The sequence below is a fragment of the Eubalaena glacialis genome, chromosome 10 (assembly GCF_028564815.1).
Source record: "Eubalaena glacialis isolate mEubGla1 chromosome 10, mEubGla1.1.hap2.+ XY, whole genome shotgun sequence".
NCBI lineage: Eukaryota > Metazoa > Chordata > Mammalia > Artiodactyla > Balaenidae > Eubalaena > Eubalaena glacialis.
The window spans coordinates 77,403,473-77,427,506 of record NC_083725.1 but is presented as its reverse complement, the minus strand read 5'-3'; the positions used below and the strand labels follow the sequence as shown (position 1 = coordinate 77,427,506).

Here is a 24,034-nt window from a genome sequence, read left to right as displayed (position 1 = left end):
ATCTTTTCATCTCTCTTATGAGAACTTTACTGTAAACATACGTTACCACAGAAATAATTACTCAATATGCGTTACATAATGTGGTATTTAAAGAAAACAAATCTCTTCTGAACCCGGATTCTTCATCCACAAAAGTTTAATGACCAAAATAACACAACAGAATGAACAAATGTTTTATTGGCATGTTCATTGTTGTAAACAGCATCTGGCATGAAAAAGTTTTACCAAAACCTTTTTATTGATTTTTTTATAAATTAGATGGCATTTTCAAAATTTACGTAGAATTGTGTTCATTGAATAGTTGTATTTAGCATAGCAAAAACTTGCCGATTCTAAGACTTTGCAATGAAATCATGTTGACTGCATTAGCCTGTGTCATGACCTGACTTACTAGCAAGTTTATTCAACACGATGTTAAGATGTTTCCCCAAAGTTAAACTACATGTAACTATGTATCAACTCCAAAAATTAAAGTGGGACTTAAAAAGGTTTTAGAAGATTCAAACTTGAAGTAAATCTTCAAAAATAAATGTAAAAAAGGAAAAAATTGAAGCTGCTGAACAGAAAAACCTCATTAACAAGGGAAAATACAATCGTATGGGACCCAGCACTGAGGAACCCCACTGAGGGTTACATTTACATAAACTGCTATACTTCTCAATGTACACAAATGTACACCATGAATGACATGTGAAAGGAATAACCATGGGAAATAGCTGAACTGCAATTATGATAACTCAATAGGATCAATTTTATTTACATGCTGAATGAACGAGTGAAATGAATTCTCTACATCCATAACTTACGTACAATCAGTTATAATTACAGTATTGCAGCAATTTTGAGCTGCCACCTGCTGGGAGTGGTCTAAGGGAAACGTTTTGATGATCTAGAATAATGTTCTTAATACTTCGAAAAAAAGGAAACAAAAACACAACTTCACGATTCTTTCTTTACTGGGTTACGGCTGGTTCTAAGAATTTCTTTCTTCTGCTCCTATTTTTGCTGCTTTCCAAGAGTCAACACACGTTGCATTTACTTCCGAATTGTCAATGAGGTAATGTGTGTATCAGTGAAATAAACAGAAAATTCATTCATTCATGGCCTTTGCACAGCTTTTATTATTAAGCTATGAGCATCCTGTTTGAGGCTGGTTTGACTAGCGGCTATGTGCACATCTGTCCGCAAGAAAAGAAGTTTACTCATTCCCCTTTCCCCTTTTCTAGTAGGTTTTGCTTTTTGTTTTTATTTTTTTGCACATCCCTTTTCACTTTACAGTACATTTGACTATAGTGCACAACATGATTCCAAGTCAAAACAGTGGCCCATTGGGCACTGAGCTTCTGATTGGTGAAGGGCAGTCCAATCAGTGCTGGTATCACTGGGTTACCCCTAACCACGTCCGGCTATAATGGCACACTACACAGTAGCAGTGAACCGTCTAATTAAAACCAAAATCCCCCAGGGAAAATGCTACACTAGCAGAGTCAGTCTTGAGTCAGATCTTTATTTGGTGCTCCATCCAGATATATTTTTAGTGCTTTTTCTTTCCGAGGTGAGTACGTTACACGATGTCCCGTCTTCTGGAGTCGACTGCTTTCTTTTTTCATCAGTTCATTTCTTTGCTCATCTGTCAACTCCATTAATTCTTCTGTTTTATCCCTACGTTTAAAATATTAATGACATATTAGACCAGCAGAGCCATCTGTCTCTTTTAATTTATGCTTAAATGCTCTAATGCTCCTCAGTGAGAAAATGAAATCTGATTATCACCACTGAAGTTAAATACCTCATATATTAAGATATCCTAGATTTCTAATGTGTTTATTATATTAACATGGCACTCACTTTGAAAAATGGCATAGAATAATTTCCATGTTACTATTAGTATAACAATGGCTATCATTTATTGAACATCTATTTATAACAGGCACTAGGCCAGTTTTTTAAAATGCAATAGTTCCTAATTCTCATAAAATCCTGCAAGGTTGACATCATTGTTGCCATTTTACAGATGAGGACCTAGGTAAATAACAACGCTAAATCTGAACACATATCTGCCAGCCTCCAATGACTATTCTTTTCCCTCTATATCTGTTATGTCTGATCCGGTAGCCACTAGCCATGTGTGCCTATTGAGATATGTCCGCTCCAAATTGACACGGGCGGCAAGTGTAATAAATACACAATATTTCGAAGACTTACTCTATGAAAAATAATGTAAAATATCTTGTAAATGATTTTTATATTGTTTACATGTTGTAATGATAATATTTTGGATGTACTGGGTTAGAAATACTTTATTAAAATAGTTTCACCGTTCTACTTTTTAAAATGTGGCTACTAGAAATTTCAGAATGTAATATATGGCTTGCACTGGTCAGGGCTGCTCTATATCATAACAATTGTAAAGCTATTTATGAAAAACAAGATGCACAACAAAAATGTGGCATCACTAGAAATAACCAAAACATTGTGAATGTTACCTATAAAATATGACTGCACCATCATCACAGATATAAAGAGGCCAGACATTCAGGGTAGAAACTTTAGGATTCCAGTCCAAATCCTGATGAATATCAAGGACAGAAATATCACAGGGAAAAGTTCCTCTACCCTAAGGAGAAAAGAATGAATGAATAAATGACACCATTAGCCATGTTTACTGAGCCCCTAGTACCCAGATTTAAACATTCTCAGGGTCTTACCTTGGCAAATTCAATATCTTCTAAAGGAATTCCACTGATTTCACAAAGCTGTAAAAGGAAACATTTTACATGAGTTCATCTAAAAAGTAAATTTGCTGAGAAGTTATTTTCCTTTAACCTCATAAACACAGACGTAGCTTGCTTTTTTGTTCAAAGAAGTAACATGTTTGATATAAAAATTTTTTAAAAAGCAGGAAGTGGAATTCTCTCCTCTGTCGACCTGCAAACACCATGTCTCAGAAATATCAATTTAGTATATTCCTTCCAGACCTTTCCTATGCATATATAAACTACATACACACATTTATAAATATATTTCATAAATACAGTTTTATATATGTATATAATAACTTTATATAGTCTATATATAAGAATAGGATACCGAGTAACCTCATTCTCTTCAATAGTTGAAAAATATACCATTTTATTTCCTACCGAGGGACACTGAGCATGTTTTTAGGTTTTCCCAGTTACAGTGCTATAATATGCATCTCCATAAATATCTCTTTGCATATTTCTGCAAATATTTCTTAGATGTAGAATTGCACATGTGAAATGTTGATAAACAATGCCAAGCTGAACCCTGAAAAAAATGTAACAATTTAACCACTTATCAAAGGTGTATGATATTGCGTTTTCCCCAAACCATGATGACTCTAGGTATTTTTTTATATTCTAAATCTTCACCAATTTAAGAGGTAAAAAGTGTTGTTATTATTTTAACTTGTATTTCTTCTTCTATGAATTGCCTATTCATGTTCTTTGCTTATTTTAAAATTAGATTGTCCAGATTATTAATTTGTAGCCCCTTTTAAATTTGGACATCATGTTTCACATATGTTTCGAATATTTTTCCCTTGTTTTTTAGTTTTGTTTATGGGTTGCTTTAAAAAAAATTTTTTGGCAGTGGGGGGGTACTGTGCAGAAGATTTAAACTTTTATGTTGTCTATCTTTTCTTTTTTGGCTTTTGGTATTATACTTACAAATATTTTTCCCTCTCTGGGATTATAAAAATATTCTCAATATTTTCACCTAGAACATTTATCATTTTATTATATTTTAAAATATAAATTTAACTTATTTAGAATTTATTTTTGTGTTTGGTGTGAAATATGGAAATAAATTTTTCCCCAAACTGCCAACTGTCCTAGTACCACTTATGAATAATTCACCCTTTCTCCAGAGATCCTTAGAATTCCCATCTTTAAAATGCAAAATGCAGAAGAGATCTTCATCTGGGTTCTCTATTCGATTCTACCTCATTTGGGTTTTACGCATATACAGCAATTTACTCTAGTGCCTCTAACTAATCCTAACTACTTAAGGCAAAGTTGGTCCAAGTAACAGAAGGTGGCGGTTCACTTCTGGATGGCCAGAAGCCAAGGTAATTTTTCAAAGCATCAGCAGCCCTAAGAAACAAGAATAGTGTGGCACAAGGTGTGACAGGGACAAAGAAAGAGAGGTTGCTGCGTCAGTGTCTGGCACTCACTTCCTAGGGTGTCTCTTATGCACCACAGAGAAAAATGTATGTTAGTTCATTTTCTTTAAAATGAACTTACCTTCTCTCGCAACTCATCAACACTACTGCTTTCCAACACAACCTCCTGGAAGGGATCCAACTTCATCTCTGAAGGCCTCCACCGTCTTGACAAAACTGCAAGTTGTGACATGGATTTCATCTTCTCTGCCCCTAATATGCAAGATTAGGCCATCATTCTATTTACTCTAATGATTCATAATTTGCCTTTTCTTGTACTGCCTGACTAAACAAAAAGATTTACTTCAAGTGTTATTCTTAAAAAGTGGGCATGGGGACCTCCTTGGTGGTCCAGCGGTTGAGACTCTGTGCTCCCAAAGAAGGGGACCCGGGTTCAATTCCTGGTCAGGGAACTAGATCCCACATGCCGCAACTAAAGATCCCGCACGCTGCAACTAAGACCCGGCGGAGCCAAATAAATAAATAAATATTTTAAAAAGTGGGCATAAAAGAAACCAATTATCCCAAGTAGTTTTTGAGAATAAACTATTTATTCTCTTCCCCCAACTCTCAGAATATAATCGTTAACCCCTGCAAGCTCTCCTTCCACCAGTACTCCTAATTCCACTCCCTTGTGACTCCTGCTGGACACTGCTCTCCCAATTACTCTCTTCTTTGGATCTATGATCTTTGCTCCTCTGTTGGCTTCTACCCCACAATCTAAAATCATAATCAAATAGCTTTCAGTTTATCTTCGTTTTTCACTCAAGCTATCACTAATCCTTCTCTTTTCATTTACTCCCAAACTTACCGATTCTTCCAAGCCCAGCTCAACTGTCACCTTTCTCTTTGATGTACACAAGAGCCAACTGTACTGATTTGGTCCTTAACACCTATCATTTTGGAATTACAGGTTTGTAGTTCTGGCTCTCCCATACACTGTGCATCTGGGGGGCAATCACTGGTCTTTATTCATTTTTGTAGGACCAAGGATCAGCAATGTCTGGCAAATTACAGGTCAATAAATGTTTCTTAGATTTAATCACATGACATATCTTAATCAAGTATTTCGATGCTAAAATATATACTGAAATGATACTGATGCACGGACCTACTATCCAGAGACATGTTCTGGCTAATCCATCTCTGCTAATATATACTCCGTCCTAACAAGGGTGATGTCTATGTCCTTCATCTCTTCTTGGCCTACCCAGACACAGTGATTACTCTCTCAGGCCCCAGATACTCAGAGAAGGAACTACAATCTGGAGCACTTGCCTACAAATCATGGTAGATGGCGTCCTGGTTATTCCTTGTCTCCCCAGTTAACTTGTCAATTAATCAGAATTCAAACATTGAAATTTAAACCAAATTAGACCTGAAATAGCCTGAAATAGGTGAGGTGTTAGTATTATTGAACACTCTGAAAGCTATCATAATCTTACATAAAAATATCCAGAACTTATGATATTTTAATTTCTATGGAAAAAGAAGAGGAAAATCAAAAACTTTCTAAGCAACAGCAAAGTCACAAAAGAATATAGAACTAGTTGTTTCCCTTGATATCTCCCAAAAGCCAACTTTTCCCCCACTAACTCTTCCAAAAAACATTAGATTAAAACGTACCAATGTTGATAATTAAAACCAGGAGGTGTGACAAACAGAACTGCTCTTCTAGGTCACTGTTACACTGTTATGGGTTGAATTATGTCCCCCACCAAAAGACATGTTGCAGTCCTGAACTTCAGTACCTCAGAATGTGACCTTATTTGGAAATAGGGTCGTTACAATGGTAATCAAGTTAAAATGAGGTCATTAAAGTGGGTACTAATCCAATATGACTAGGGTCCTTATAATATGGGAAATCAGGACACAGATACGAAAGCCCACACGGAGAACATGATGTGAAGTTGAAGGCAGAGATCAGGAGGATGCATCTATAAGCCAAGGAACACCAAAGACTGCCAACAAACCACCAGAAGCTAGGAGAGAGGCATGGAGCAAATTCTCCCTCACAGCCCACAGAAGGAACCAACCCTGACAACACCTTGATCTCAGACTTGTAGCCTCCGAAACTGTGAGAAAATAAATTTCTGTTGTTTGAGCCACCCAGTCTGTAGTACTTTGTACCAGCCTAGAAAACTAATATTGTCACTGTTCTCAAAATCTCTGAAAAATTATTAATACCACAGCCTCAAAACAAGCTATAATGAAAAAAGAGACTAAATAACAAACATGGCTAAGAAACTTTTACTTTCTGTAAAAAGTACTAAAAATACAACTTTGAAATTGCAACTTCCCTGAAAGGAGGAATTCATATTCTTAAAATTAGAGAAAAGAAGAAATATTTAAAAGGCAAATGGTGTCCAGAGAAGAGACAGAAGAAACTCATTATTTGAAAAAATGATAACTTCTATTATTTCTAGAGAATTCCTGGTATTTCTCCACAAAAATATTGATAATACCATCAAGAACTTCAAGGAAAACCTCCCAGTTGCTGGAAATATTAATATCTTCTTCATAAATATGATAATCCAAAAAGACAGTGCCAGGATTCTTCCATGTTTTTTTCCTTAGACGAAACCTACAAATGTGATAAGACATTTTAAACTACTATACTTTGAAATTCTTAACTTGAAAAAAATGACATGAATCTGACACATCAAAGAAAAATGAACTATGTTCTAACACAAAAGTCAAATGGTTATTCATTAAAATTTTGGGAAAATATAATGAAAAGCTCTCAAGACATCAAATTTAGTATCCTACAGAGGAAGTTCAAACAAATGCTAATACTTTTGCTTAGTTCTATTAATCTGCAGTACTAAAATTCTGAATGGTACAGGAATTTAAATTTCTTCTAGTTTTAGAAAATTATACCAATCCATATCAATTGACCACACTGTCCTTCTTCAAATTGCTGATGACACTGTAATTTTACTTTACCTGTCAATACTGAGCTCTAAACCACATTGCTCCCTGAGCTGAGGAATTAACTCCTCTTTTGATTGCCGTACAGTCATTCCTTTAGCAAACACAGCATCTAGCAGAAACTTGCACGGCTAGGAATATAAACATAAACAATTAGACCCTGAATTACACATTAAAATAAGGATCAACAAGACGTTTTATTTGCACTTTATAGTGTGACAATTACTGGACTGGGTTTAGGAATCTATCTTCCTAGGTTTAAATCTTGGCTCCACTACTTACTAAATAACTCTGCTATCTTGAGCAAGCTTACTTAACATTTCTGTGCCTCAGTTTTCTCATCTGTAAACCGGAGCCAATGTCTTCCTCACAGAGTCATTGTGGAGATTAAATATGATAATACATTCATATTTCTCTTCTTGTAATACAATGACCATAATTTTGAAAGTAAAAAGAATCACCTTTATAGAGTAAAATGAGAGAAATGAATACTAATTCTCCAAATACATTCACTGACTGTCTCAAAAGAGATACAGTATTCACAAACCCCAAATTCAGAAGACGTAAGTCAAAATGAGTGTAATGGATCACATATAAGAGATATGACTGATGCCTAATAAAATATTTGTTGAACAAATGAAGGCATTTTATGAAAACATTATCCCCTTATTTGCTGTTTTTCACATTTGTCTAGGTCTTCACTGAGATATTATAAATGTCTTAAAAATAGCGTCTTTGCCTTATTCTTCTGGGTATTCACCACAATCTTATATATCACAGGAACTAAGATATTCTATTACTCTCCGAAAAACACAGCTGGTTTAGATCCTTAATCCACCATTTACAAGTTATATGACCTTGGGCAAGTTACTTCTCTGTGCCTCGGTTTCTTAATCTATAAAATGGGAATAATAGTACTTTTATAATAGAGTTAATTGATGAGGATTAAAAGGGTTAATATTTGTAAGCACTTAGAGCACAAAGAGACACTATATATAATGCTAGTTAAATACTAAAAATGATTCTCTGAACACAAAAAGTAGTCAACTGCCATCCTTCTGTAGCATTATACGATCATTCCCAGAAGCACAAACAAACCCCCTTTTAAAAGCAGAAAATGTTTGCCCCTCCAGCATTTGTAGCAATACTTTAGACCAGGGGGATGACAAAAATGGCCTGAGGGCCACATTCATCTGGTGCCTGTTTTTGTAAGTGAAATTTTACTGGAACATAGCCACCCCCACTGGCTTATGTATTGTCTGTGTCTGCTTCTGTACTACATTGGCAGAACTGAGTAGTTGCAACAGAGGCAGTATGGCCTGCACAACTGAAATATTTCCTAAAAAAAGTTTGCCATCCCCTTCTTTAGAGAGATAAAAAGAAATGTCTAGTAATCAAATCTGTGCACTGTATGTTTTTAATAACTATCAAAAGTTACCTTACATTGCTTGTAAGTATATTACTTACCTCTTGTTCATTGACTAGAAGCTGGTACACTTTAACTCTGTATTCTCCTTTTTTAAGTGCTCTCCCCAGTCTAATTGTAATCTACAAATTAAAAACAGTTTTCTTTTAAGATGTATGGTCTCATTAAAATAAACTACTCATTTTCATCCCAACTGTTTAGTATTTTTCTCCCAATTCTCTAGATTCTGGGCTGTTTGAAAACAGGTATATCTTTTACCTCCGATTCCCCAGTGCCTAGAATACTAACTGGCACACAGTTAACATTTAACAAATGTTTGTTAGATGAATGGAGAAAACAACAACAAAAAAGCCAAATAACCACTAAGCCTCAGGGACAAATTATCCTTTTAGGGTATCCATTTCACCTTACTTGGAAGTAGTGCAAGATGTTCTCAAATCTGTCATTTAAAACAGACTCTAATTATTCAGAATTATTTTAATCAACCTTATTGTCATCTGAAAATGATGAAAGTGTCTCATTCAGCCGGACGCTCTCAAACTCTTGATTGCTGGCGTACACGCGAAAGACCTTGAAGTGAGAGGACAAAACTCCAACAAAGGGCTCTAAATGTTGTTTGAAAGCAGCCAGAGTAATTCTTTTATCAACATGCACCATCAACCCTAAGCACACACACACAAAAAAAAACAGAAAAAAAATGTAAAAGAAACCTCTTAGAGTATAAATAAAGCAGATCATATACTTTTTATTATACAGTAAGCAGGAAAAAGTACCCCTTTTCAGTTATTTGACTTTTAGCTAATATACTACATTGAATGGACAAAAACGTGGACACTGAGCACATGCTAGGGATAATCTGACAGCTTTAAATGTTCTGAGATATTTAAGTGTTTATTTGCTTATTTATTTTGGCTGCTGAATTAAAAACCAAACTTATAGGAATTCTCTTCAAATACATACATTTCTAGATCTACACAGCAGTAGTGTGGGCTCTGGCTGGGTCCCATCCCTACCTCTTCTGCTTCCTTACTAGCTGTGAGACACAGAGCAAGCCACCAGCCTCCCTACCTGCATTTTGTCATTTGAAAAATGGAGCTAATAACAGTACCTACCTCATAGTATCTCACTGTAAATTCAATGAGGTAATATGTTTATAGAATAGTTTCATATATATATATATATATATATATATATATATATATATATATATATATATAAATTGCCTCAAAAATTGTTAGTAAATCTAGTTCTGGGATTTCTACTAGAGAAAAATGTCAAGACTAGCAGATGAAGATGTCTGTTTTATCATGTGGTTGGTTGGACTGCAACAGGAATAATATCTAAATGGATCAGAAACTCCCACCTCCTCCAAGCTTCAGTTTAAGCTCTGTTGGCATTATAATAGTATTATCTTTGATGGGCTTTATTTTTTTCTAATGCTTATTATTTTAATCTTTTGTCCTTTATTTTATAAGCCACTCATGAGGATACTTCTGGAATATATTTCTATTTACTCTGGTCTTCATATTCTAGTAAAGAGCAAAAACTTCACTCATTTATCTTTCTCTTGTAATAAAGCAGTACAGAATGCAAGAGCTGCCATGCAGCCTCAGGCCCATGGTCTCTTTGCAGCCCTAAGGCTCCCTCTAGGGCAGACCTCAGTTTTCTGTGAAATCTATATGAAAGGTTAAGGAGAAAACCCTAAAACACTCCTGATTTCCATTCTCAGGTCATCCCAACTCAGGTTGATGAATTTTTCTAAATGGATTTTTCAAATAATGTCTATTTACTGTTCTCCTGGTTATAAAATACTGGTTCACTAGAGAAAATGTGACAAGTATGAATTAGCAGAAAACATAGACAGGGTGAGGAACTATATTTACTGTATATACCTTTTGAGGCAGCATTTCTTTTAATTTGTTTAAAATGTCTGTTTCTAAGCTTTAAGGAATGCCCCTAAATGTTAAAATCTAGCTTTTGGCAAACAAGACTCTATTATCCAGAGAGGTACTAAATTTCTTGAGAGAAGGATGTAATGAAAAAATTTCTTGATTAGAAATGAGAAGCCTATGGCTGGATTTCAGTTTTGCCACTTCAGTCTGATAAATGGCTGTAGGTAGGTCATCCAATCTTTCTGAGCCTCCGTCTTCTCATGGGATTATTATGCCAGTCTCATTGATTGTTGTTCGACAAATATAGTAAATTCTAAGGCATTACTCAAATAAAAGCTATCACTGCCATTTTGGTTTCTCTCATAACTCCTAGTAATGTTGTATCATAGGAAGACATGAATGTTTGTTGGTTATTGATATAGTCCAATATGGTGATTAGGACCAAGTGTTCTGGAGTTACATGGCCTGGCTGGAATGATGTCTTGGTTCCTCCTCACATATTAGATTTGTGACTTTGACCTAAGTTCTCTGTACTTCAATTACCTCTATTACAAAATGATGATAACAGTATTTATATCTCATAATGTGCTTTTGGGTCAATACATGTAAAATGCTTAACATAGCACTGACAAAGTGTTAGCTTAATTGATGAGCTATAATTATTTTGTAGTTTTACAGAATACCATCATATCATTTTTCCTATCTACCCCTTCATACAGAAAAGTTCAGTCTCTTCACAGTGCAACCTCAAAATAGCCTCAAAGGCTTTCCTTTTTTCTTTCTTGTCTTTTATGTATTTCTTGAAAGAGGTGGTAGCCAAAACTGTACAAAGAAATTTCAGTGCAAATACACTACCATTTTTATTACTTTGGCCTTCCTGTTTATACCCCAGTGCTTGAAGACTACAACTAGGTCACACTGGGACAGTATTTTCAAAGACAGGTTCTATACTCCCTGAAACAATTCCTGGATTATAATGAATCGCTTAAAGACCATCATGTTAAGTGCTGTTTGGTAATTATCTAAATGAGTTGTCTATACGGTGCATGGTATACCACTCTTCAGATATCAAATTCTTTGTTTACCTATTCTACCTTGCCATTTCATCACTCTGAAGAACTTGCATTATTACGTATCATCCATGTTTCCCAGGCACCTACTTTAAGATCCCTGCAGAACTGTGACGAAGCAGTCTTACTAGAGACTCCTGAAACACTTGGCTGCTGGCTATCATCCCCACTCCCTTTTCCCTAAGCCAGTTTTTTAAACATGAAAAGGCATTTTCCAGGGTTTTCACTTTTTCTTTTCAAACAAACCTGTATGGCTTCTGAAAGCCTAAATAATTTGTAGAAAATGGTTTCTCTTCATCACGTTTACTATTTCAATGAATGCTAGTAAATTAGCCCACAATGGATTTCTAAAAAGGTTAAAATGGCCAACAATCTCCTTTGTAAAGATTTCATTAAGCATTCTAAGATGGAAATGGGACCCTTTAGACTATGATTCTAAATATTCCCACTGAATCCTTCCTACCGTTGAAACTTTCATGCAGTCTAATTTTCAGCACATCTTTCAAAAACAAACTCCTTGAAAGAAATTTCTAACCTTTTTCCAAAGAGAAGCTACTTTTAATTTCTGCAGTGCCCTTGAAGGGTTGAGGATGGTAAGAAAGCAGAGTAGGTACTAGCTATTTTTCCTGTACTATGATGTGAGGTAAGTAAGTAACAGTGGTAGCAGTGAGGAGGTGGAGGAATGAGTACTAGGCTTACAATCAGACTACCTGAATCTGATCCCAGCAGTGTGACCAACTAACTGTGTGACCTCAGGCAAATTATTTAACTTGTTTGAGCCAGTTTCTTCATCAGCGAAAAGTGTCTAACAATATCAATTTCACACAGCTGTTGAGAACTAAATGCGATAACATGTTCATAAGAGTTATAAGAAAAAAACTCCATAGAAATTTAAATAAAGCATTACTATAATAGAGCTTCTCTATCTCCATTTTAACTCACTAATCCACATTTTCCCACTTGAGTTTCTGCAAGATATAGGTATGGATGTCAAATAATTACACTGTTATTTGGACCTAATTAATTAAAAACACAAATTTATGTATTTTTACTACTGATTTCATGATTTCTACCACTTTCTTTTAAAAGATCTAATTTTGAGACTACAAGTATCATAGCATTTAACTAATACAGTGGTTGTTTGTGCACCTTCTCTCCACAAGATGAAGCATAAGGCTGCATCTTAGTCATCCTCACTTCTAACAAATACATATGGCCTGCCACCTAGCATGTATTCAGGAAATAATAATTGTGTGGGTGTATAAATGGATTGATGAAGAGTGGGACTCTCTTCCAAAAGTAATAGGAGCAAATGCATTCAATTAGAAGCCTTAACCTCTAGTAATGGTTCCACTACTTACTAGATATGTATGTATTTTTGGGAAAGTCATTCACCCTCTACGAGTTTCAGTTTTCTTATCAGTCAAATGAGGATATCATTGTTTGCTTTATTAATTTCAGAAAAGCTTCAAGTGAGAAAAAGTGTTTTGAAAACTAAAATATAAAAATATAAGGGGTAATATTAATATCTGCCTTTCAGACTAATGCAAAGTATTTAGGTTTTCAGCTATTTCCCTTTTATACTTGAAGAAAGATTTTGTATCTTGAACCTGCTTGTCCTGCTAATTCTCTGGCTGGTTTTAGTCTGATATTTTATGAATTCTTTTATTATTTTAAATCTCACCAATGTTGATATGTTTTTGTTGTTGTTGTTTGTCCAAATGCCCAAACGGACAGATCTCTTTCATCCTTCTGAGATTATATAATTCAGAATTTCTAGTTTATATCTTGCCTGAAGCTACCTTCAAAGAAACTTAAAAAAAAAACCAAAAGAAAGCCCTTTCCTTTCTCTGACTTTTCCGGTTAGTTATGTACTTTTTAGGGGGTGTGGGAAGGGTGCAGTTTGGATTAGGTGATGGAGGAAAGGGAAGGAATGCACAAATTAAAAATTTTTCTAGGTACTGACGATAAAATTTTCTAAAGTGTCTGGCCTTTTTTTGGTATATTATTTACTATTTAAACTAATTCTTTTTTTTTTTTTTTTTTTTTTTTACTTAGTACTGTTATCATACTTCTTTCCTTTAAAAAAACTTAATTCTTTTCCTTCTTTCCTTTTTTTTTAAATCATCTCAACAAAAGTTCTGACATCATTACCATCACAGGCCTAATGCACAGGTCTAAGGACACCGTTTACTATAACTGCATCAAAACTGAAAGCAAAGGAGAGAGAGGATAATCTTATAACCCAGGAAGCTACAGGTAATCTTAGGACAAATCATCTCTTAGCTGATTCTTAACTAAAATAAATAAATAAATAAACTGATAAAAAAAGTTGAGGAGTGTTTCAAGGAGCCTTTTTCTTTTTAAGTACATACATTTATGTCCTTCCCCAGAACTTTCATCTGCAGCATAGGGTTCTGCTTTGAAATACATGTACTGTATTTCTCCCCTACTCTTGCCACTCTCATCATATTCACTGTCCGTTCCGGAGTCTTCTTCTGCTGTATCCCATGTCTCCTTTTTCCCTTCATTCGCTTTAGTTCTTCTACTACTCGTGATGCTATGAGAGTCAAGTCCATTAGCCAAAGGGATTTGAGCATTATCTGCATTGCACAAAGTATCACTGCTATGACTTGAGCTAAGGATATCACTGTCCACTGAACTTGTACTCCTGTCATTATTCACATCTGAATCTGATCGTTCTTCAGACTGAAAATTTTCAGGATCGGAAGTCTGAATATGCTGTTCAAGTTCTCTATTATCCACTGAGGCTGAAGAGTCCCTCTCATTGAGAGGTGATTCAATGTTTTCAAAGTCACTTGTCTCAGTACTTTTGCTGCTGTCCCCATTATCTCCCTCCTGCTGCTGTTGCAGTGACAAGCTTTTGAGTTTTTCAGTGCTTTCTTCTAGAATAGCTTCCACAGACTTTAGACCCCCTGCAGGTCCTTTGACTCTTTCACAGTCATCATCCACATTACCAGAGTCACCCCCAGCTTTCTGGTATGCTGTCCTTTTGGAATAAGATCCTGGAGATTGTTCGGGTAACAAAACAAATAATCTGATTGTATTTGCATGCCGATCCAGGAGTTTCCATAAATGAGAGTCTGTAAAGGCCATCTGGTAATCCAAAGTCTCAGAACTTTCAACGAACACCTGAACAGTAAGTCAAAGAGTTATATTACATCATTAATTTTGGTGACATTTATAAGAATAATATCGCATCAATATAAGACAGTGCACAATAAATTATAAAATTTGAGATGATAATGTTTCTAAAGGATACACCCATTGTTTTTGGAGACTAAATAAAATAAATATTATGTTCATATGTCTTTGTAATTAGCCATAAAACTGCTAAACAAATACCTTGTTTATTGGAAAATGTATGAAAACATCTTGGGAATGCAACACCAAAATCCAGGTTATATAAAAAATTTAATGGACAAATGACTTGACTCTACAGCAAATTAATTGCAAGGAAACAAACATTAAGGAAATCTTTAGATTAAAATAAACTTGAGAGATATTATGGACTTTATTTAGATCCTGATTTGAACAAACAAATCTTATTGAAAAAAAATTTTTAAGATAATCAGGGAAATTTGAATATTGACTAGGTATTGGTTGATATTAAGGCATTTCTATTAATTTTTTAGGTGTAATAATGTAATTGTGGTTATGTTTTTAAAAAGAGTTCTCATCTTTTAGAAATATAAAATCATATTGCTTATAGACGAAATGATATGCTGGGAATGTTTTTCAAATAATCTGGGGGAAGTAGTTAGTTAAATATACATGAACAAGACTTGATAATTATAGAAGCTGGGTGATAAGTACATAAGGGTTCATTACACTATCCATGCACTTCTGCATATGTTTGAAATTTTCCACAATAAACTTAAAAAATGAAATGCATATACATAAATCAGGCAATTATTAGTATTTTGAATTCTGCATAAAAAGATTATTATTCAATAAATGTTATAAATCAGGACTATCAGCTAACCATTTAAAGAAAAAAATAAAGTTAGATCCCTCCCACTCCTTATCCTAAAACAGTATTAGGGTGGATTAGCGATTTTAAGGTTACACACAAACACCACACAGAAGTACTGGAAGAAACTAGGGGTGAATAAAAATTACACATCAGAATTAATAAAACAATACTAAAAAAAAAAAAAAAAAAAAAGGCTAAATATGATAGAAGACCAAACTGCCCTAAGATGAATGAGACTGGAAATGGTGATAAATAAAAAAGACAGCAAATGAGGAAACTTCGATACAATTTATCCAGAGTAAACCAATGGCATTAGGAATAAAAACATAGGAAAAATGATAAATGATGGAACACATAATGATATCAAGAGATAAAACAAAGAGATCAACATGAACTTTCTCTTTTCTTACAGAGATAAATGAGTAGGAAAAGGGAATAATGTGGGGTGAACCCAAGATAATAATTTTCTCCACACTAGGCATGCTTCAGACTTTCACCGTGAAGTACTGCTTTATGGGAGAAGCTCAAGAATGAACAAAATTCAGAGAACATAATCACTGTGACCAGAACTAGTCATGAAGGCTCCACCAAAGAAGCAGGACTAACCTGGGGCTTGAAACAAAATGTAGGAAGAGGGGGAAACACTCCAGGTGGGGCGGAGCATGAACAAGGCAAAGAGGAGACCCAGCAAGACTGACTGAGAAGACAAAGAAGCAAGATCTGACCTGACTATAAAGGAAGGTAATTATTGGGAGGATGTGAGAATTTAAAAAGTAAATTTCAGACAGATGCTGAATGGCAGCATAGAAAATAGTCATGAAAAAATAAAAGACATACCTTGTTGCTTCTAAAAAACCCTTCAGCTTTCAGGGTTTTACTGGGCACAGTGAGAAGACGCAAATCATTGTAGCAGCGTTCCAGCACTATTCTCATTGTTTCAGCAGGTAAATAGATGGCCTATAATGAAAGTAATTTAATTAAAAAGTGCTCTTTCAAGAATAATTCTGCTTGATTTGGAAATATGGGAAAATGAGACACTGCTGAGTTCTTCTTAAAAATAGCAGAAAGAAAAGAGAAAAATAATCTTAGTAGAGGTTTACAAATTTTTAAAGAATCTATGGCAAAAATTATTGGTCCCATCCATTAACTATGATGTAAATTAGGAAAACAGAGTATCACTTATAAATGTATGCTCTGAAACTATTTTAAAAGTAACAATCTTTCACTAAAAGTTCTATTTCTCCCAAACTCACGAAGTAAATGAGGTGATTTGATTCCAAAGAAACTGAGTAACTGACTTTGAGAACTGATGTCAAACCAACACCTGTTTAACTTCTTGACTTTTGATGAGTTCTTCTTCTATTCTGTGAATAGTTGTTAATACTTTTACTAAATCAATTTTCTTCTGTGTAAAATGAGATTAAATTAGTAGGTAAATTTTAAAGTTTTCTAAAATTCCATGTCCTTAATTTTTGGTGTTATTTTATAAATTTCTCATGAAATGAGCAGATAAAAATAATTTACATTTTATAAAACATGATTTGTTTTACAGCTAATGATAACTAATTCTTAGGCATCCTCATTATACATTAAACACTATATTTCTTGGCATCCTGTTTTCTGACTGTCTTTATTCTTAGACATATTTTTCCCCAACAAGATTATCAGCTTCTTGAGGGAAGGAAATGCATGTGTTTCTTTTGTACTACCTCAGTGCTCATATTCTAGATTAAACTGTAATACAGAGCAGTTACACTAATGTTGTCTTTTTATGAGTAATTTAATCATAAACTATGACTTCACAGTATGACTTGTTTCCTCCAATTATTACTTTGGCAAATTGTTGGAAGTCATTTTTTTTAAACATAAAAATAATTAAAAACTAACTTCTATATAATACTTTACTATTTTTTTTTCCCACAAAAAGAGCATTTATTTGTTTTGTTCACGTTCACAACAACCCTGTTAAAACAGGCATTAAAAAACCCCAGATGAGATAATGAATGGAAACTGGAAGTTCCTTGACTTGCGATTTCTGAACAATTTCCACCACACCAAGGGAATCTTAACCTGGGGTTAATTATGCCTATGTTTGTGTGCTCAATGTTCTACAGGCAGCTACAGATTCTGCCTTTAGATCAACAACATGAACCTTCACCATCACTTCTGTCCCATCGGAAAAACATAAAAACCCAATTAGAGGTTATTTTTTAAAAGGTATTTCACATGAGCAATGCATTCTAAATGTGTTTCTAATAGATGGCAAAGAAAATATTTTTCTAATTATCAAGATGGTAGATGTATATGTTATACATGTTAAAACTTGCGTACAAGACCCCTGAAAGGATAATAACCATTTCTCTGGAGTGGAATAGTTTTTTTGTCCAAGGAACTCTGAATGTTTCATCATCATATTTTTCCAGTTCAAAAATTCTGAATGAGCTTATGCTATTTACCACTAACTCACATAATGTGGCTAATATTTGATTCATCACCTTTCTCTTCTACTTCTATTCATCTATCACTGTCTTTCTGGTTACCCAGGTGTGAAACTCCTCAGGTCTTCTGTGCTCCTGCCTTGCTCCAATGTTTACCAATCACAAGTGCTGCCAATTCTATTTATACATTCATTCTTACAATCGCCACTTCTCTCATTTCTGGTCATAATGCCTTCACCTGAATAATTTTAACAACCTCCTCATCTATGTTCCTGAGTCCTCCCTCAGTCCACTAGGAACACTAGTCTAGTGTTGCCAGAATTACCACGCTATAGCAGAGCTCTCATCATACCACTGCTGTACTTAGAAAAACAACCAACCAACCAACCTACTTCCTACTGTTTACGTTAAACAGGGCCCAAACTTTTGAGTTTACATTTAAAAACCCTCCATGAGATAAAGTGAACTTGTTTTCCAGGCACGTACTTTACAATGATCCAGCCAAGCACACATATCATTGCTATGTGCACTTGCTTCACACTCCTTACCTCCACACTTAGGTCAATCTGTTTCTTCCATATGAAGCATCGTTCTCTCCTAACCACAGTTGTCTCCTAGCTATAAATATTGGCTCCTCGAGGTAAATATTGGTTCCTACATCTTGTAACTATCACATAGTGCTTTGTACACAGCAGGTACTTAAAAATATTCATTGACCAATTTTAAAACTTACCTTTGAAATAAGCTGTTTGAACTCTGTAACTGTTTGATTTAAGTAAGCTCGAACAGTGATAGGAGCAGCTACAGATTCTGCCTTTAGATCAACAACATGAACCTTCACCATCACTTCTGTCCCATTGGAAAAACATAAAAACCCAATTGGAGGTTATTTTTTAAAAGGTATTTCACATGAGCAATGCATTCTAAATGTGTTTCTAATAGATGGCAAAGAAAATATTTTTCTAATTATCAAGATGGTAGATGTATATGTTATACATGTTAAAACTTTCACAATTTATCACATTACAAACATATATAAAGAAATAAAAAATGAAGTTAATAAAAAAGTTCTTATAGATCTCTTTAAAAAATGACAAAAGTCAAAACGTGACTTTTAAAAATACATGCTTTGTTTCCTTATAAAACATTAACACCACTGTCAAATTTATCAAGCATATTAAAAATACGTACCCAAAGTTCCAAAATACAGACCAAAACCACAACACTAAATAAACGTAAATAACTAGAGAATGCACAACAAATACTAAAGGGGACATAGCAGCCCTACTTGCTTTTGACAACCTTCATTAAACAATTCAAGACCTTGGTCATAATCAAAGGCTTCTTCTCCTCAAAATAATATTCTCTATATCCTATGGAAATTTCAACAGAAAACCTTTTGGATTACATGTTTGTTTTCTGACTTAAATTCTTCATGTTACAATTTATTTATTTATTATATTTCATTTATTTTTTTTGGCTGCATTGGGTCTTCGCTGCTGCTCGCGGGCTTTTCTCTAGTTGTGGTGAGCGGGGGGCTACTCTTTGTTGCTGTGCGTGGGCTTCTCATTGCAGTGGCTTCTCTTGTTGCGGAGTATGGGCTCTAGGCGTGCGGGCTTCAGCAGTTGCAGCATGCGGGCTCAGTAGTTGTGGCTTGCGGGCTCTAGAGCGCAGGCTCAGTAGTTGTGGCGCATGGGCTTAGTTGCTCCACGGCATGTGGGATCTTCCTGCACCAGGGATCAAACCTGTGTCCCCTGCATTTGCAGGCAGATTCTTAACCACTGTGCCACCAGGGAAGTCCCCATGTTACAATTTAAAGCCACCTTCTCCTCTCCTATTTTCAGGAGATCATTATATAACTTTTAGTCACCAGAAAAACAAATGATCTTCAAACACCAGATTTAGTAGATAGTTATTCTCCAGCTTAACTGTTTTAATCTCTTATATGTAGTATATGTCAATACTCCATTTCCCCCAAATGTTGCTAATCTAAATCTGAATAAATATTCTGCTAAAGTCTTGATTATTAATGAATAAAGGAGATTACTTTATAAGGTTTACAATCCACAATGACATTTAGAATTCTCTTTTTAAAAAGTGGGTTTTTTGCTGACCCATGTTATATTTTTATCATAATTTTTACGGTCTAGTTCAAAAATAATCTGCAGGGACTTCCCTGGTGGCGCAGAGGTTAAGAATACGCCTGCCATTGCAGGGGACATGGGTTCGATCCCTGGTCCAGGAAGATCCCACATGCCGCAGAGCAACTAAGCCTGTGCGCCACAACTGAGCCTGCGCTCTAGAGCCCACAAGCCACAACTACTGAGCCCGTGTGCCACAACTACTGAAGCTCGCGTGCCTAGAGCCTGTGCTCTGCAACAAGGGAAGCCACTGCAATAAGAAGCCCACGCACCGCAATGAAGAGTAGCCCCCACTTGCCGCAACTAGAGATAGCCTGCGTGCAGCAACAAAGACCCAACGCAGGCAAAAAAACAAAAACAAAAAATCTGCAAGAAAATGCTCCAAAGGGACTCTTTACAGATAGAGCGGAGTCTGACTAAAGGAGCTCTTGAAAGAATACCACACTTAATCTACTTTGGAAAGAAGAGCCTTCATAAAAAGGAGGTGTATAAGATCCACAGAAGAACAGGATTTGAGTTATGAAACCATGTCTTCAAGGAGACCCTGAAAAAGAGACTCTACTTCTGAGACTTTATGGGAATATACCAGGGTCTTCTCTATAAAAAGAGAGAGGTAGAGGTAGAGGCTGGGGCAGGCGCAGAGGTAGGGAGGGAGGATGATTTAGTACTGGAGAAGAAAAATCCCACTGAAGACTATAAGCCAGAAGTTGTGTTGTTTCTTAAATTTTGTGTATAGCTTTTTGGAAAGTAATCTAGAACTTAATTCCAGGTTTGTTGCTGACTACTTCCCAACCTATCAGAATTATTCTACATTTTAAGAACATGTAAAAAATTTAAAAATAATTTCTACAAACAAAAAACTTTCTTAGGAAAATTTTAAGTCCTTTACAACTCAAAATACCATGAAATTCCTTACCTCCGGGTTTGTAAGACTGGAAAACCTGATCGGGTCTTCTTGTCTCCAACAGCAGATCAAACATGTATGTTGACTTGACTCCACCCAGTAAAAGTCCCATTGGCGTATCTTCTTCTCCTTCATATGATCGTTCAAGATAATCATGAAACTCATCATATTTAACAAGACGACAGCAATCCATAGGTATTACCTCTTCTAAATCCATCATCTAAAAGAATATAACACCCGAGGAAAAAGAAAAAAATATATATAGTATTGATATTTTAGTCTGATGTGTAACTGTACTAACAATAGGTCCTAACAAACAATAAAATCCATATATTTATGATCTGCATCAAAGCTCAAAGGCACGACTTAAAGGGTATTTTAAAATAACCATAGTTCATTATCCCTCAAATTATACGACCTATGCACTAACATATTTTAAAGACTTTTTTGTTTTTACAAAAGTTAACATTCTAAACTTTAGATGTACTCAAAATTAATGCACTGTAAGCTATTGCTTTATAACCACTAAGCTGGAAACATAAGGGGAAAACAACCAACTAGAACATGCATCTTTTGTTATCTTAATCCAATTTGGAGAAAAACTGGTAATTAATGTATCCAGTAACGATCTTCCTTAGCACAGGAGGACAGCATGCCTTGTAGAGCCACCACAAAGGCCATAGCTTCTATGTCTCCCAAGTGCTACCCGACTCCTCTCTGAACCATCCCCTTCAATCTTAGCCTCCGGAACACCAACAAATTGGGCACAGGAATTTCTATCAAAAATTTTCCCTCTAGTTCATGTCACTAGTAGATGGCATACCCTGGATGCAACATCACTTTAAGTGGGAGCTGAACCTCCTGGAGAAACATAGTAGGATTGCTTAGAAGTATTCAATACTCACCCGAGGTTTGTGATTACAACTTTAAAGAAAGCGTTACTGTAAGCCTTGGTATGTCCGCATTGCCCTCTACTCCTCCATCCCTCACTTCCCACAAATGGAGCTTTATTTTTCTTACATAAGATCGATTTATTTCTCTTTTCTATTTCACTCTTTACATTTGTGAACTTAAACTTTCTATTTTTTAAGACAAGATTTTTTCTTCCTACATTAAAAACTGATGGAATATAAACTACCCTTAGTGCTATCACTGATTGACCTTACTGTGTAAAAACTGTTAAGACATTTTCTCCATTTTAGTTTAATTTGGTTTCACTATTGTTTTGCTTGCAGTCCACCAATATGTTTAAAGGATTTTTACTTTAATCAGGTGAACCCAGAGCCATTCATCCATTTTATTATTTGTTCATTCATTTATTCATTCACATACCCATCCAATTTTGACTCTCCTGTTTACCAGGCAAAAGTAGTGGAAATGCAACTGTGAACAAAACCAGAACACTCTTCACCCTTGTAAGTGCTTACGGTTTAGTTAGGGACATTAATTAATTAAAATAGTCACACAAATGTAAATTTTCAATACTGATAAAGTGCTATGAAAGACCAGGTACGCAATACAAGTTCTCAAACTGTGTGTGTCTAAAAACCACTTGAGGTACCTGTTTAAAATGCATAATCCCAGGTGCCAAAACATAAGTTCAGATTCATTTGCAGGAATTAGTTTTTTAATAGGAATGTGATTCTGGTGCAGGTTGTGCTGGATCACACTTTGAGAAACAATGCCGGCTATCTTGTGAGTTATTTTTACTTCTTTCATTGGTTCTACATATAACTATAAATGAAATGATGTAGTATGCAATTTTTTCTCTAGGTAATGACTGTTTAACTTTAGTCAAATGATGTTAATGTTTACATGGAAAGGGCAAAAAATTTTGTCAAGTATAACAGATGACATTTAGAATAATCTGGTTAAAGAATGCTTCTTTTTCTATTTGCCTTTCAAAACCCACTTATAAATTTGCATTATTCTTAGAATAAAATGCAAACTTCTAATTCTTACACAGCCTTTAATTTCATTTTATGTGACTCTATTCTCATTCAAGATGATCTAAACACAATGCCCCTTTTTTTAGCCTTTTGATCATGTACTTCCTCACCTCAGTTTTTACACATGCTGTTACCTCTACTTAAAATACTCTTCCCCAACTTCTTGCACAGCTGTCTCCTCACGGTTTAAGTCTCAGATTAAATAACCTTAATATACTACTGAATTACTTTATAGCATCTAATAAGATATTTGCAAACTGTGGTGTTTAAATATTTTTTGTCTGTTTTTTTCCCCAGTGGGATTGTAAACTCCAAGAAGGCAGTGAGCCTGTTTTGCTCACTCTGGTACCTCTAACACCTCATGTGGTCTTGTTCACTCAAGTTCTCTAATGCATCATAAAGTAGACACTCAATAAATATCTGCTAAATGAATATAAAGAATAAATAAATATTTTTGTTTCTAATTCTATTTCTGAGTTTTAGAAAGCTTTAACTGGCTTTCGGAGTGAGAAAGTTCTCAAAAGCAATGGACCACATTCCAGAGAAGAGGTGTAAACTATACTCTTTAAGAGACATAGGATTTAAATGGGCTATCAAAGCTACTGCAAGTGCTTATATTACTACTGACTATAATAAAAACTTGGGAAAATGTTAATACTGTTATGTAAAATATCAATAATTAAATGCCAACAGTGCAATTAAACATACCTTATAAGCCATTTCTACTGCTTCCTTTAATGTCTTATCCTTATGAACCTCCAATTTATTTTCCATCATCACTTGTTTCACAGGATGTAAACAGAATAATTTTATCTAGAAAATGTAAATGTAAAATATCATCATTAACTCAACAGGTCATAAATCAAACTTACTTCTTTTGTAGACAGTATTTTTTCCTAATAGTCAAAATATTATAATTAAAAAAAAACATATTGGGATCATTCTCCCTGTCTATTTATCTCACTTAATAATTGATTCTGTCTCATGTTATAAAAAAATTCAAAATCATTAATTTTAACAACTGTATGTTTCTTTATAAGCATGTATCACAATTTATGTAATCACTCTCCTACTGATATATATTCAAGTTGTTTCCAATT

At 34.9% G+C, this 24,034-nt stretch overlaps 1 protein-coding gene across 2 annotated transcripts in view; it reads right to left on the bottom strand.

Annotated features, from left to right (window-relative positions):
• Nucleotides 1-1,097: 1,097 nt before the first annotated feature.
• USP47 (ubiquitin specific peptidase 47) overlaps nucleotides 1,098-24,034 on the bottom strand; it is a 123,246-nt gene continuing 100,309 nt past the window's right edge. Inside the window, exons 16-28 of one of the 2 annotated variants that reach the window (XM_061201466.1) lie at nucleotides 23,643-23,747; nucleotides 20,998-21,205; nucleotides 18,674-18,789; nucleotides 16,340-16,459; nucleotides 13,881-14,658; nucleotides 9,030-9,205; nucleotides 8,585-8,665; nucleotides 7,133-7,248; nucleotides 6,652-6,770; nucleotides 4,269-4,399; nucleotides 2,709-2,756; nucleotides 2,487-2,617; nucleotides 1,098-1,662 (exon numbers count right to left, since the gene is read on the bottom strand). In XM_061201466.1, coding sequence (XP_061057449.1) covers nucleotides 1,488-1,662; nucleotides 2,487-2,617; nucleotides 2,709-2,756; nucleotides 4,269-4,399; nucleotides 6,652-6,770; nucleotides 7,133-7,248; nucleotides 8,585-8,665; nucleotides 9,030-9,205; nucleotides 13,881-14,658; nucleotides 16,340-16,459; nucleotides 18,674-18,789; nucleotides 20,998-21,205; nucleotides 23,643-23,747 — 2,304 coding nt within the window. In that variant the 3' untranslated portion in view covers nucleotides 1,098-1,487. The remainder of the gene's footprint in view (nucleotides 1,663-2,486; nucleotides 2,618-2,708; nucleotides 2,757-4,268; nucleotides 4,400-6,651; nucleotides 6,771-7,132; nucleotides 7,249-8,584; nucleotides 8,666-9,029; nucleotides 9,206-13,880; nucleotides 14,659-16,339; nucleotides 16,460-18,673; nucleotides 18,790-20,997; nucleotides 21,206-23,642; nucleotides 23,748-24,034) is intronic. The other variant, XM_061201467.1, reaches the window with a different exon arrangement.